Source organism: Patagioenas fasciata, chromosome 30 (genome assembly GCF_037038585.1).
Source record: "Patagioenas fasciata isolate bPatFas1 chromosome 30, bPatFas1.hap1, whole genome shotgun sequence".
NCBI lineage: Eukaryota > Metazoa > Chordata > Aves > Columbiformes > Columbidae > Patagioenas > Patagioenas fasciata.
Window position 1 is genome coordinate 4631009 of NC_092549.1, and position 15733 is coordinate 4646741.

Sequence of the window (15733 nt, forward strand, 5' to 3'; positions counted from 1 at the left end):
TTGGGAAGAGCTTATTGTGAGCTCCTGTGTGTTCTCGTGTCACATATCTATTTCAGAGCTGCAGAAAACTTAGGGAATCTGGCATTCTGTGTGTCCCAGCGCAGTTTGGATCCTCAAATGTAGCACAACTTGGGTGGATGTAGTCAGCAAGTACTGACCTAATTTTCTTAAATCTTCACATTTCTGAGCTAGTATTTTGGAAATAAGCAGTGTTTTGCTGTGTTTGGTGGAAAAGAGGCAGAATTAACACATGGTAGATGTGACTTTTCAAGACTGTCTTGGAGAAGACAAATCAAGGTGTTTTTTACCATGTGTCAGGTAAATAATCAGTAAAGTCAAACATAACAGAAAACATATAACAACAGCTCTGTGATGCAAGATCTTTTAATAAGAGGAAGAAGCAAAGTATACAGCAGTTACAGAATTGGAGTATCCAGAGATTCACACATACTTTAAATAAAGAGGTGCGACACTTCACAGGAGATGCTTTGTTTTGGGACCATGGTGGTACCTGGTGAAGAGCAGAGCTGTGAGCTCAGCGTGCAGTGAGACGACACATCTGCTCTGTCTGCATTCCTGTTGCAAAGCTACACATCAACATACACAGTACAGCCACCAAAAAGGCTGTGAAGGAAGAGTTGATCCTAAAAGCAGGTTATTCGAAAAAGCTGCAGATACTGGAGAGAGGTGCTAAGCACTCAGGACCATTCCTGACAGCTGTCATTGTCATGGGAGCTTAGCAAAGGTAAAATTCACACAGGAGCCGTAAATCGCTATTTCACTTTTCCTTTCCTATCTGGTCGTTACGTGGCTGGGTTTAGCAGGAGTAGCGGGGGTAGCAGCTGTATCTGCGGGTGTAGCAGGAAGAGTAGGGGTAGCAGTAGCTGTAGGAGGGGTAGCAGTAGCTGTAGGAGGGGTAGCAGTCCCGGTAGCTGCGCAGGCTCCCGTAGCTGCGGTAGCTGCAGGGGCTCCCACAGTCATAGCTCCGGTAGCTGCAGGGCGAGTAGCAGACATCCTCACGCTGTGTCTGGTAGCACCTGGACACGGTCCCGTAGTTGCAGGGCGAGTAGCAGACATCCTCGCACTGGTTCTGGTAGCAGAAAGTCATCTTGGTGTGATGGGGGAGGCAAGTCTGAAACACAACAGAAAGAAGATCATCAAGTCTGCTGCAGAGACCAAGTGGCAGCCTGTTTCTTCTAGCAAATAGAATTTTAGAGAGTACATTTTTAGGATTAAGTTCCCTGTACCAATGTCTGATGTTTCTCTAAAGACTGCAGGCGAACAGACTCTAGTTCAGGAACAAATTCATCCAGCTTTTACAGCTGAGACAAGGCACCAGGATGGAGTCCTCCCCTGTGCAAATCAGCAGTGCTTTGCTGAAAACAACAGCCTATTTGTTTGGACCCATGTTTGTACCTTAATGGCCAGTTAGTATATATGCTTACTTTTTTTGTTTGAAATAAATGAAAAAAAATGCAGTGCACTGACTGCTGCAAGATAAAGAAGCCTGAAATGCTTCAGTATGTCATAAAATAGGAAAACTTCTCAAAGTGCATGGGCAGGTAAGACAATCTTCTGAGCTTATGCCTCTTTAAATAAACCAGAGCTGTACTTGCATGGCTGTGGAATTTGCTTTTAAACTATAACTGCCATCTGTATAGCAATATAGCAAAAATACAGCATCTACACAGCAGTAAAGACATTGCAGGAAGTCTGACTTACCAAGTTCAGTGAGGATGTGAGTACAGAGACACGAATAGGGAGGCCTGAATTTCTCTCCTTTTTATATATTTGTCTGACTGAGCCTACCGTGTTTTAAACTCACACTCATCACTAAACAAATTTTCTTATGCACGTCACTCTTTCAATTGGTGTAATTGTTTTCCTTGGTTTGTGAATATTAGTCAGTTCTTGGCTTCCAAAAGCATGACATTGCATTGCAGTTTTCTTTCATGTTCAGACTTCCTGGATCAATCATATTTGTTGAATTAGTGTGGTGAAATCTGAGTTATAACAGAACTGTAAAACAGGTAGCGATCAATCATAAATCTAAAGGTTTGCAGGCAGAAACACTGATATTTGAAATTCCCAGCCTTTGTACCATACGTGAGATCAACTTATGGACTCGGTCTTCAGGAGAGCCAACTCGAGCAAGGCAAATATAATTGGATCCAAAAAAATCTGCTTAGTGATTGTTTATGCTTTGATCAGAAAATTAATCACTCAGGGGTTCATTAAAAGGAACAAAATAAACCAAACAGAAACATATATCTGTAATAACTGTAGTTTTCATGAGAATTCCACCAAATGCTAAATATGGTTTAATATGACATCTTATTAATGTTTAGGTGTTTAACGTAATGCTATTAATGACAGTGAATAATGCTGAACCCTGTGCATGTGACCTGTTGAGCGGCAACATCCCGGTCTTTCCTGGTGACCTTCAACTCCAAACATTGCTGTTTACTTGCATCTAAAGGAGGGATAATAACAGGCATGTCAGATGTTCTGGGCCTTTCTCTAAATTTTGAATGTCAAAGCCTTCATTAATGTTTATTAAAGATTCACAGGTACAAAGAGATTTATTATTTAAATATTACTACTATGCTACTGGAGAACGCCCGTGTTATGTAACACAGTTTCTAAAAATGTGTATCAGGTTATCCTGTTTCTATGGTTTATTAATGTTGTAATTTATAGCTTCGGAATTGGGTCTCTGAAAGTTTTTTCTCTGAAAATACGTCACATACATACCATTTCAATGCTTATAAACCGATTTTCTAGATGAATCAATCAGCACAGCAGTATCCCATTGCGTGACAGCATCAAATCAAAGAAATGGTCTTTCCCCCTCTGCCAGTCACAGGAAATGTTGGGAGGGAATGGTAACAACACACTGTTTCACGTGCCACTGAAGTTATGAGACACATGAAAAGCAGGCACTACCCCTTCCACAGCTATTTCAGAAGAAAAATGCACAACGAAGTAAGTGAGCCAACATGAATGATGAGGCTGGGCTTCCAAAATTGATATGTTTGGTAATTTGTACAACTTTGCGTATTCTTTTGACTTGTTGCTGTACTAACTAAGTGAATTCAGCATGATGATACCAAGACTTAATTGCCCTATATAGTTTTGAGATGAAAGAAACCTGGAGGGTGTAGCCTGCATGTCGCAGTGCTGGGCCAATAATCAAAAACCCTGGGGAGAACCGGTATATCAGTGAGATGGAGTCATAAGGGAAGCAAAATGTATTTGGTAATTAGAACCGACCCAGGGCACAGACATTGCTTTCACGTGCTGGGCGGGACTGGGAGCTCTATAAAAACTCGCGCTGCTGAGAGCAGTGCATTCGCTTCTCCTGCCTTATCCTTCTTGCAGAAATAGGTAAGCTGGAATAGATTTAGAAAACCTTCTAAATAATGAAAACATGTATTTGATACTTCCCCTCTCTTTCCCTAGCCTCCCCCAGTTACTAACCTACAAATGCTGTAGATGAATGTATCGGGAATTAAGGTTGAGATTTATGAGAGTTATTTGTATCTAATATCTTCTTTCCTCTCTGAGCTTTCATTAGTATCAGGGTGTTTGAAAATGTGTTGATCCTGTGCATACCTCTCTTTTCACTTAAAGTCTTTATCTCGGTACGGCTATGAAGGATCTTCCGGTTAAGTTCCTGACAGCTCCTTTTGACACAGGTGTCACATCAATCACATCTCCCATCATGATCCATAGGCACAGCCAGCGGGGCTGTGCAGGAAAGCTCAGAATGGCTGATCAGGATGAAGGATTAGGGAGGCAACCCCGTACTGAAAATCAAGATCAAACAATAGATGAATACAGAGGGTGTCGGGCAGAGTGACAGGGTTTTCTGAGTCTTTTCTCCCATTACGTGCTTTGTTTGAGATTTACTTGGGAGCATTGCCTTACAGACTTTTTCTTCCCTGCCGTGTTTCAGTCTTGCCTCCCCCCATCACACCAAGATGACTTTCTACTACCAGAACCAGTGCGAGGATGTCTGCTACTCGCCCTGCAACTACGGGACCGTGTACAACTACCAAACCTATGACTGTGGGAGCCCCTGCAGCTACCGCAGCTACCGGGACTGCTACCCCTCCTACAGCTATTGCTACCCCTCCTACAGCTACTGCTACCCCTACTCTTCCCGCTACACCCGCAGATACAGCTGCTACCCCCGCTACCCCTGCTAAACCCAGAAGGATTTCACGGGAAATGACGACTGAGAATCAATTACCAAATTCACGCTGCTGTCAGGGGAGAGTTTGCAGAAGTCCTGAATCCAGGACTGTGACTGAAAGCTGCAGCATTTTGGAGAGCTCAGTGTTTCTGCAAAACTTCTTCAATGTCCTGTCAAAATATTTTGTCTTCCCTTTTCCCTACTGACTTCTTTACTTTACATAGCTTTGGAGGTGGAAAGAAAACAGGGATTAACATGGATTATTATGGGTAAACAAATTCTTATCTCATTTATAGCTCTTTCCCAGCTAACATTATTGGAATCTGGAGTGTATCAGCACTAGCCTTCCTATGGATATGTTTCTGGCTTAACTGCTTTTGAAGCTACATCAAAGAAACTGTAAATCGTCTGATCTGGTTTGTTTCATTGAAGTTAAAGCAAGTGCAAAAGTTTGAAAATAGATAAAGATAGCAAAATGCTACAGCTGTAGCAACAAAAATGGCACCAATGAAATGGGGAGATTTTCTATAGATATACATGAATCTCTGTATGCATTCTTTCTGCTTCTAGCTTCTGTACTATTTTAGATTGTGATAGTGAGCTTTATTCTTATTAAATATGTTATAGCATCATCACATGTCCCTGTTCTTCCTTTTCTGACTCTGAGGTACATGGAGTTTTGTCCCCCACATGATACGTTTTACAGGGACATACTGTGCCCTGTAGCTTTTATGAATGTCAGCTGAACCTGAGCACACAAACTGAGAACCCAGAAGTGTCTCAGAAAATGAAGTCCCCTGTTCTAGAATTTCCTAAGGAGGATTTGGAAATGGTCTTTGAAATTTGCCTAAGCATCACAGGGGATGTGCAGGCATTGAACAAAACAGCCTGACACCTTTGTGATTTGTAAATGCACAGACTGCATGCGGGTAAACCAAATTTAGCTGGGGAATAAGCCAAGAAGTTGAGAGAAAATCCCTCTTTCTCAAGCGCTTTTGTTCTGGCAGTGTCTGGGGTGTTCTCTGGGTTTAGAGACCCGATACGTTACAGAGCAGAAAATGGCACACTTCGTGGTCACCTTATTAAGTGCTGATAAGAACAACTGTTTGCAAGGGTTTGCAAGGCTCCATTTGAATATCAATGAAATGGCGTGAAGTTCCCAGGCTGCGTCATCACACATTTGTTATTAGGGTGAGATTCCGTGGCCGTGAATTGACTTCATGACTGAAGTACCTGACTGGCAGTTGTACAAACCTCTTAATAGTACGGTGCTGTAACAGACTCTAGGCATAAAATAGCCAGCAAAGTGCTTTGAAAGCCCTGTTAAACCATAGAACCTTCATTGTGAATGTAATTGCTGTCCTTTGAACACACACACACACACACACACACACACACACACACACACACACACACACACAGGCAGTTTCGAGGGCAATCTCACAAGAGGACAGAGCTCAATTGTGTTACAATACACCTGTGTGCATCACTACAGAACTAATTGAAAATCTTCGCAAGTAAAGCTGCGGGTGGCACGTTCAGCAGCAGCTTTTGGGGTGGATCTTTCTCATGGTTTCTGAGGAGCTTTGTTCCGGGGAAGGGACTCGCTGACTTCGTTGCCTTTGTTCCCTGCAGCAGCACAGTGCGTTACTGTTCAACCTGTATCTTGACATTAAGGTCCATAAATTTAGCTGGAACTGGTCATACTTTCTTTTTTTTTTTTTTTTTTTTTTTTTTTTTTTTTTATTAGCTAAATATGTTCAATAAATTCTGGAAAGTTATGAAAGTAACAACTGGATAGTACAAAGTGTCTCTGAGTGCACAAGCAAGAATCAATGTTAGCTTAAAATAATTGTTAATATTTCAGTAGTTCAACAGGCTGTTTGTGTACAGGGGACCTAGTTAAAAGAAAGAGTTAGAAATTAATGGATTGCCACACACATATGTGTTTCTTCCACTGCAGGAAAGCTCAAGATAAGACTAGAAATAAATACAGATTTCTGGGATGACAAGGGAAAGTAACTAACTGTAGAATCTATTATGGTTGGTTGTACAGAGCCACATCTGAATGAAAAATTTGAAGGCTATAAAATGAAATTCTGACTAAATCACACATGGAAATGTCTCAACATGTACTTTTGAAGTGACTATTATTCACCTAACAAGAGCAGTAAGCATTTAATCAAGTAATAGCACAGCAGAAGTGTATAAAACAGTCACAAGCGTCTGAGAAGTGCTTTGAACTTCCCAGACTCTCACCTGGAAAAATGTGGAGACTTTGTACACTTCTGCTCCAGAGAAGTCCCACTAAGTAACAAGTAAGTTCACTGATACTTTTCCCTTCCAAAGTTGTCCCCGAATGGGGCTAATAGCTGCTTTGTATTTATTGTTTGCTACAACATAAGGTTGTGTTTCACAAGATGTTGAAACTCTCACAAACCCTGTGTGCTAATCCACAGCCCCTTGGATGTTTAATCACGCGGTTTGAGTTTCATTATCAACATATTCCCGACCCAGGTGGAAAATAAGAAGAGCAAACTCATACAAACCAATCAAAAGCCAAGTTACTGTTGCAATGTAGATTCTTTAATGGGGATGAAAAATGCAATAAACAGTGACAGCAGGAAACAAAAAATGCAGAAACAATGAATCGGAAACATGAAAATGATAAGGCTGCAGCAACGCAGAACTCAGGGCTCCACCACAATGATTCCCCCTTCCTATTGCAGGTGGGAGTCTGGAGCTGGACGGAGCAGGGGACACTCATGTCTGAGGACGAGTGCAGCTTCACTCTGTCCCAGCTAGAGGGGAACTTTTGGAGGCAGTGCTAGAAAATCTAAAACCATTGGCTGAAGATCTGCAAGATAATTCTGTGCAAAGTAGCAAGCACCATAAAGTTCAAGTAGCTGCTTTGCTGCAGCCTAAAGAGGGGCTGACAGCTTTGCTCAGCATCTGGAGGTAGAAGACAAGAGGGGGTACTTATGAAGACCCAGGGCAGAGGCAGTGCTCAGATCAATGGATATCTGGGGTTTAGCAGGGCCCACAGTTGCCATTGAAGTACCTGTGGCCTCGGGCCCAGCCACCGTATCCACAGCTCCCGAGAGCTCCGTAGCCCCCATAAAGCCCATAGCCCCCATAAAGCCCAGAGCCCCCATAGCCTCCTAGACCTCCAAAACCACCACGGCCTCCAAAAGTGCCGCCGTAGCCCCCTCCAACACCAGGGGCTCCCGCCGAGCCAACAACGCTGTGCTGCGGGAAGGAGCTGAGGATGGGTCCGGGGTGCGTGACCATCACAGCCGGGGGCTGGATCACCACAGTGGAGTCGGGGCACTGCCGCACGCAGGGCTCGTTGGTGGTGTCAGCCAGGGGGGCCGGGGCGGCCACCCCACAGGAAGGGACGCACAGGCTGGAGCAGGACATCTTTCAGGCAGGCACAGAGACCTGGAAAACACTGCAAGGATTAGGCAAGGCTGTGGGGAAGGGGCTGTATCGAGAGAGGCAGGAAGAGAACTGCAAGGGACTTCCAAGAGCTGGACTTACCCAGTTGATCAGGAGAGTCAAGCGGAGGAAGCTGGATAGAGGACAGTGAAGCCCTCAGCTCTTTTATACCTGTCCCAGAGCGCCTGGGGCACCAGCCAAGGGGTGGGGGCAGAAGCCCCATTGAATCATGAAATCAAGCAACAAGCTTCATGACACTGATTTTTTGTGATTTGAGACAATTATCTGCCTCCTCATCGGGGTTACTGGCATGTAAACGTGCCCTGAAGAGGATAAAGGTGATGGGAGGGACAGCCCGTGACACATGATGACTTGAAAGACAAGGCGCTGCTGTAGCTGACCCGGCAGCACCAATAAAACCTGATCTGTTCCTAATCCCATCACTTTACCCTACACACCAGCACCCTGATTATCTTGCAGAAATGCTTTGCAGTCCTGTATACAGCCATCATGCCTGTCATAACCTCTCTTTTACAGGCTAGTAAACAGAGACCGAGAGGCTGATCAAAGGGAGAAGACACTCCACCTGCACATGGTGTCTCCTAAGTGTCCACCGCCTCCCAAGGCTGGCAAGGGTTGTGGGCTCCCAGGGCCTGGTGACATCTCTCAGCCTTGGCTATGTCTATACCCTTGGTGGGTATTTGGGGCTTGCAGGTCCCCTTGATGGAAATGCAAAGAGCACGCTGCCTGACCTGCGTGTCCCTCTAGAGAACATGGGCACTGGGCCCCTGTGTGAGGGAAAATGTCCATGAGGGAGCAGGAGGGCAGGAACAAGACCAAGACACTCTGGGGTCCTTCAGCCACGTGCCTGTGAGGGTTGTGCTCCTCGGGTCCTCTCTGGAGGGACTTGGTTACTCATTTGGGCAGCAAAAACCGTGCCAGGAGAGGCTGTGTGACCACCCACAGACAACCAGGCTGCACGTGGCCACTGTCCCCAAAGGCACAGGCACACTGGACCTGGGCACACGGCTGGGCTGCTGCTCACTGTGCTGTGGTTGTGCAACCTCCTGCAAAATTCCTGGGACCTTTCCACATAGACAAAGTGTGGGATTAGGAACAGATGGGAGTTTATTGGTGCCTTCAGGTCAGCTACAGCAGCGCCTTGTCTTTGATGTCACGATGTGTCGCGGGCTGTCCCTCCCATCACCTCTTTCTTCTCCAGGGCACGTTTACAGACCAATGTCCCCAATGAGGAGGCATATAATTATCTCACATCACCTGAAATCAGTGTCATGAAGCCTGTCAACGTGATTTTGTAATTCAGTGGGGCTTCTGCCCCACCCCTTGGCTGGTGCCCCAGGCGCTCTGGGACAGGTATAAAAGAGCTGAGGGCTTCACTGTCCTCTATCCAGCTTCCTCCGCTTGACTTTCCTGATCAACTGGGTAAGTCCAGCTCTTGGAAGTCCCTTGCAGTTCTCTTCCTGCCTCTCTCGATACAGCCCCTTCCCCACAGCCTTGCCTAATCCTTGCAGTGTTTTCCAGGTCTCTGTGCCTGCCTGAAAGATGTCCTGCTCCAGCCTGTGCGTCCCTTCCTGTGGGGTGGCCGCCCCGGCCCCCCTGGCTGACACCACCAACGAGCCCTGCGTGCGGCAGTGCCCCGACTCCACTGTGGTGATCCAGCCCCCGGCTGTGATGGTCACGCACCCCGGACCCATCCTCAGCACCTTCCCACAGTTCAGCGCTGTTGGCTCGGCGGGAGCCCCTGGTGTTGGAGGGGGCTATGGTGGCACTTTTGGAGGCTATGGGGTGTATGGAGGCCTTGGGGGCTATGGGGGCTCTGGCCTCTATGGGGGCTATGGACCATTTGGGAGCTGTGGATATGGTGGCTGGCGCCGAGGCTACAGGTACCTCAGTGGCAGCTGTGGGCCCTGCTAAGTCACAGGTGACAGAGAGGAGCAGAAAACCCCCCAGCACACCCTAAGAAGCAACTTCTCAGCTGCATCTCTGGACTCCAAAGTGTGAACAACCGATACGTCCTTGGGGCCCAGCTCTGCCGTCTTCTTGTCCTGCCTGATCATCCCTTCAAGTCTTGCTCTCCCCTGATGACACAGCCCCATGCTTGGTGCCTACTCCTGCAGCATGGCTGACGCTCACTGTCTCTGCCCACTGCCAGGAGAGAGGGGAAATCAGTGACCACGGTCCTGCTCTTCTCCTAGCTCCTTTCCTTCCCCAGAACTGCAATAAAAGCTCTGTTGCATTGCAATGTTGACCACTGGATTTTCTCGGTCTTTCCCCCATATCTAAATACCACAAGTGGGAGTATTGGCTCCCTGGGTCATCCCCATCCGCTCCCACATGAGGCCTCCCAGGGTGACCTGTAGGAGCTGCCTCCCTTCCTCCTGCCTGCCCTCAGGCATCACCTCCCTCGGGGAGAGGCTCCCCCAGAGAGGGCCATGATCATCTGCTCTGTAAACAGCTTGTCCCACTTTGCCCTCCCTGTCTTCTCCATACATCCCGCACTCTGCAGCTGAGAAGGAGCTGTTGAGATGCACAGTGAGTCTGTTGTCCCCTCTGGCCATTCACCATGGGCTGCCCGCAGGCCCAGGGTTGTGGAGTTTGGTTTCCAACAGAGCCACCTGAGGGCAAAGGTCTAGGTCAGAGTCACCTGGGAGGCAGCACAGGAGAGGCCCCTCAGCCCCGTGCGCTGGACCACACTTTGCTGACCCTTTGCTGCCCTTCCACACGCACCAGCCCACAAAGTAGTCCACGGTGTCACATGCCCACCCAAAGCACCCAGCCGCAGCAACCCTGATAGCATCACCAAGATCCCCTTCCAACACTGTGCCCTCAGAAGCATGGATGGGACACCACATGATCCAGGAAACGGCAGGTGGTTGAGAGTCAGTGCAGAGGGATCTGGGTAGATATGGGGACAGGCAGAGATGGAAGCACCCTCAAGGGGAACGGAAGACATGCACACTTCTGCTCCAGCAGTGCTCTTGCTGTTTTGCTGCTTTTTTCCCACCCTCTGCGTTCACAGTTGTACATGACACATCTTTTCCTGAGCTGCCCAGCACTGATGGATGCGCTGCCACGCTGACCTTCCTGACGCCTTTGGCCACAAGTGCTTCTGTCCCAGACCATCCTGCAGTGCTGAGGTCACACATTTAGAAGATACTTGGGAAGGGAGTGATCTCTTGAGCGAAGGCACTCCAACCCCCGCTCAAAGAGTTTTGCAGTTCCCGTGACTGGATGCTCATGGTCGTTCGATGGCTCTGAGAGGAAACTTGGGAAAAGATGGCTGTGTCTCTTTTACTCCTTCCCAGTGCCCCCAATTCTACCTTGGCTCAAGGGGCATGGCCAGCAGCCCCCTACATGCTGTGTTCAGCTCCCCATTTCCCTGGACCTCCAGATGTGACCATGAACAAGCCAAGAAAAGGTGGCAATGCCAGATATGCCCGTTGTGCAGAGGATTTGGAGGAGCTTCCTTAAGATGCCTCTGGCACTCTCAGAGTTTTGTATTGTGGGCTTTGGGAAGTCATTGTGCTACTGGTGGTGGGAGACCAAGCTCAGTGGGATGTGCTCTACGTGACCCAGCTGGGACTGTCACCATCAGTTGTGACACACTGACCAAACTGCCCAAAAGTTGTAACGCACCTTGTGGTTTGGGGGACACGGGAAAGAACAGGTAAGTATCAAGAAAACTCATGGGTCAACGTTGCAATGCACCACAGCTTTTATTGCAGTTTCAAGGGAGAAGGGAGGTGGGAGTAGGTGAGGGCCCTGGCCAGCACCTTCTGCCTGTCTCCAGGCAGCAGGGAGAGAGACAGCGAGCCTCAGCTGTGCCGCAGGAGCAGGAACCAAAGCAGGGCTGCGTCATCCCGGGCCAGAGAGTCCTGAAGGGATGAACAGCAGGGCAGGAGAAAGGCAGAGTTGGGCCTTAAGTGGGCACAAGGTGTCCAGGGTCCAGAGCTCAGCGATGCAGAGGGGAATGTCTTCCTTCAGTCATCAGGTGGAGATGTGCCAGGGTTTCTCCAGAGCTCTCCTTCTTCTGGGGTTTAGCAGGGCCCACAGTTGCCGTTGAGGTACCTGTGGCCTCGGCGCCAGCCTCCATATCCACAGCTCCCAAAGCCTCCGTAGCCCCCATAAAGCCCGTAGCCCCCATAAAGCCCAGAGCCCCCATAGCCTCCAAGACCCCCAAAACCACCACGGCTTCCAAAAGTGCCGCCATAGCCCCCTCCAACACCAGGGGCTCCCGCCGAGCCAACAGCGCTGAGCTGCGGGAAGGAGCTGAGGATGGGTCCGGGGTGCGTGACCATCACAGCCGGGGGCTGGATCACCACAGTGGAGTCGGGGCACTGCCGCACGCAGGGCTCGTTGGTGGTGTCAGCCAGGGGGGCCGGGGCGGCCACCCCACAGGAAGGGACGCACAGGCTGGAGCAGGACATCTTTCAGGCAGGCACAGAGACCTGGAAAACACTGCAAGGATTAGGCAAGGCTGTGGGGAAGGGGCTGTATCGAGAGAGGCAGGAAGAGAACTGCAAGGGACTTCCAAGAGCTGGACTTACCCAGTTGATCAGGAGAGTCAAGCGGAGGAAGCTGGATAGAGGACAGTGAGGCCCTCAGCTCTTTTATACCTGTCCCAGAGCGCCTGGGGCATCAGCCAAGGGGTGGGGGCAGAAGCCCCATTGAATCATGAAATCAAGCAACAAGCTTCATGGCACTGATTTTTTGTGATTTGAGACAATTATCTGCCTCCTCATCGGGGTCATTGGTCTTTAAAAGTGCCCTGAAGAGGATAAAGGCTATGGGAGGGACAGCCCATGACACATCATGAGATGAAAGACAAGTCACAGCCGTAGCTGACCTGGTGTAACCAATAAACCATGATCTGTCCCTAATCCCATCACTTTACCCTACACACCAGCATCCTGATTATCTTGCAGAAATGCTTTGCAGTCCTGTATACAGCCATCATGCCTGTCATAACCTCTCTTTTACAGGCTAGTAAACAGAGACCGAGAGGCTGATCAAAGGGAGAAGACATTCCACCTGCACATGGTGTCTCCTAAGTGTCCACCGCCTCCCAAGGCTGGCAAGGGTTGTGGGCTCGCAGGGCCTGGTGACATCTCTCAGCCTTGGCTATGTCTATACCCTTGGTGGGTATTTGGGGCTTGCAGGTCCCCTTGATGGAAATGCAAAGAGCACGCTGCCTGACCTGCGTGTCCCTCTAGAGAACATGGGCACTGGGGCCCTGTGTGAGGGAAAATGTCCATGAGGGAGCAGGAGGGCAGGAACAAGACCAAGACACTCTGGGGTCCTTCAGCCACGTGCCTGTGAGGGTTGTGCTCCTCGGGTCCTCTCTGGAGGGACTTGGTTACTCATTTGGGCAGCAAAAACCGTGCCAGGAGAGGCTGCGTGACCACCCACAGACAACCAGGCTGCACGTGGCCACTGTCCCCAAAGGCACAGGCACACTGGACCTGGGCACACGGCTGGGCTGCTGCTCACTGTGCTGTGGTTGTGCAACCTCCTGCAAAATTCCTGGGACCCTTGGTAATCTGCAAGATTACCAAGACACTGGGACATACGTAAAGAGGTGGGATTAGGGACAGATCACGGTTTATCGGTTACACCAGGTCAGCTACAGCTGTGACTTGTCTTTCATCTCATGATGTGTCATGGGCTGTCCCTCCCATAGCCTTTATCCTCTTCAGGGCACTTTTAAAGACCAATGACCCCGATGAGGAGGCAGATAATTGTCTCAAATCACAAAAAATCAGTGTCATGAAGCTTGTTGCTTGATTTCATGATTCAATGGGGCTTCTGCCCCCACCCCTTGGCTGATGCCCCAGGCGCTCTGGGACAGGTATAAAAGAGCTGAGGGCCTCACTGTCCTCTATCCAGCTTCCTCCGCTTGACTCTCCTGATCAACTGGGTAAGTCCAGCTCTTGGAAGTCCCTTGCAGTTCTCTTCCTGCCTCTCTCGATACAGCCCCTTCCCCACAGCCTTGCCTAATCCTTGCAGTGTTTTCCAGGTCTCTGTGCCTGCCTGAAAGATGTCCTGCTCCAGCCTGTGCGTCCCTTCCTGTGGGGTGGCCGCCCCGGCCCCCCTGGCTGACACCACCAACGAGCCCTGCGTGCGGCAGTGCCCCGACTCCACTGTGGTGATCCAGCCCCCGGCTGTGATGGTCACGCACCCCGGACCCATCCTCAGCTCCTTCCCGCAGCTCAGCGCTGTTGGCTCGGCGGGAGCCCCTGGTGTTGGAGGGGGCTATGGCGGCACTTTTGGAAGCCGTGGTGGTTTTGGGGGTCTTGGAGGCTATGGGGGCTCTGGGCTTTATGGGGGCTACGGGCTTTATGGGGGCTACGGAGGCTTTGGGAGCTGTGGATATGGAGGCTGGCGCCGAGGCCACAGGTACCTCAACGGCAACTGTGGGCCCTGCTAAACCCCAGAAGAAGGAGAGCTCTGGAGAAACCCTGGCACATCTCCACCTGATGACTGAAGGAAGACATTCCCCTCTGCATCGCTGAGCTCTGGACCCTGGACACCTTGTGCCCACTTAAGGCCCAACTCTGCCTTTCTCCTGCCCTGCTGTTCATCCCTTCAGGACTCTCTGGCCCGGGATGACGCAGCCCTGCTTTGGTTCCTGCTCCTGCGGCACAGCTGAGGCTCGCTGTCTCTCTCCCTGCTGCCTGGAGACAGGCAGAAGGTGCTGGCCAGGGCCCTCACCTACTCCCACCTCCCTTCTCCCTTGAAACTGCAATAAAAGCTGTGGTGCATTGCAACGTTGACCCATGAGTTTTCTTGATACTTACCTGTTCTTTCCCGTGTCCCCCAAACCACAAGGTGCGTTACAACTTTTGGGCAGTTTGGTCAGTGTGTCACAACTGATGGTGACAGTCCCAGCTGGGTCACGTAGAGCACATCCCACTGAGCTTGGTCTCCCACCACCAGTAGCACAATGACTTCCCAAAGCCCACAATACAAAACTCTGAGAGTGCCAGAGGCATCTTAAGGAAGCTCCTCCAAATCCTCTGCACAACGGGCATATCTGGCATTGCCACCTTTTCTTGGCTTGTTCATGGTCACATCTGGAGGTCCAGGGAAATGGGGAGCTGAACACAGCATGTAGGGGGCTGCTGGCCATGCCCCTTGAGCCAAGGTAGAATTGGGGGCACTGGGAAGGAGTAAAAGAGACACAGCCATCTTTTCCCAAGTTTCCTCTCAGAGCCATCGAACGACCATGAGCATCCAGTCACGGGAACTGCAAAACTCTTTGAGCAGGGGTTGGAGTGCCTTCGCTCAAGAGATCACTCCCTTCCCAAGTATCTTCTAAATGTGTGACCTCAGCACTGCAGGATGGTCTGGGACAGAAGCACTTGTGGCCAAAGGCGTCAGGAAGGTCAGCGTGGCAGCGCATCCATCAGTGCTGGGCAGCTCAGGAAAAGATGTGTCATGTACAACTGTGAACGCAGAGGGTGGGAAAAAAGCAGCAAAACAGCAAGAGCACTGCTGGAGCAGAAGTGTGCATGTCTTCCGTTCCCCTTGAGGGTGCTTCCATCTCTGCCTGTCCCCATATCTACCCAGATCCCTCTGCACTGACTCTCAACCACCTGCCGTTTCCTGGATCATGTGGTGTCCCATCCATGCTTCTGAGGGCACAGTGTTGGAAGGGGATCTTGGTGATGCTATCAGGGTTGCTGCGGCTGGGTGCTTTGGGTGGGCATGTGACACCGTGGACTACTTTGTGGGCTGGTGCGTGTGGAAGGGCAGCAAAGGGTCAGCAAAGTGTGGTCCAGCGCACGGGGCTGAGGGGCCTCTCCTGTGCTGCCTCCCAGGTGACTCTGACCTAGACCTTTGCCCTCAGGTGGCTCTGTTGGAAACCAAACTCCACAACCCTGGGCCTGCGGGCAGCCCATGGTGAATGGCCAGAGGGGACAACAGACTCACTGTGCATCTCAACAGCTCCTTCTCAGCTGCAGAGTGCGGGATGTATGGAGAAGACAGGGAGGGCAAAGTGGGACAAGCTGTTTACAGAGCAGATGATCATGGCCCTCTCTGGGGGAGCCTCTCCCCAAGGGAGGTGATGCCTGA

The 15733-nt window shown here is 49.9% G+C and overlaps 2 protein-coding genes across 2 annotated transcripts; one reads left to right on the forward strand and one right to left on the reverse strand.

Annotated features, from left to right (window-relative positions):
* Positions 1-7228: 7228 nt before the first annotated feature.
* On the reverse strand, positions 7229-7618 carry LOC136112928 (claw keratin-like). Its single transcript, XM_065857849.1, has one exon. The coding sequence runs from the start codon at positions 7616-7618 to the stop codon at positions 7229-7231; it is 390 nt and encodes a 129-aa protein (XP_065713921.1).
* A 1581-nt stretch (positions 7619-9199) lies between these two features.
* Positions 9200-9571, forward strand: LOC136112929 (claw keratin-like). The gene has a single exon (XM_065857850.1). The coding sequence runs from the start codon at positions 9200-9202 to the stop codon at positions 9569-9571; it is 372 nt and encodes a 123-aa protein (XP_065713922.1).
* The last annotated feature ends 6162 nt before the right edge of the window (positions 9572-15733 follow it).

Coding starts and splice junctions, on each gene's coding strand:
- LOC136112928 (XM_065857849.1), bottom strand. CDS start 7,618: ATGTCCTGCTCCAGCCTGTGCGTCCCTTCCTGTGGGGTGGCCGCCCCG.
- LOC136112929 (XM_065857850.1), top strand. CDS start 9,200: ATGTCCTGCTCCAGCCTGTGCGTCCCTTCCTGTGGGGTGGCCGCCCCG.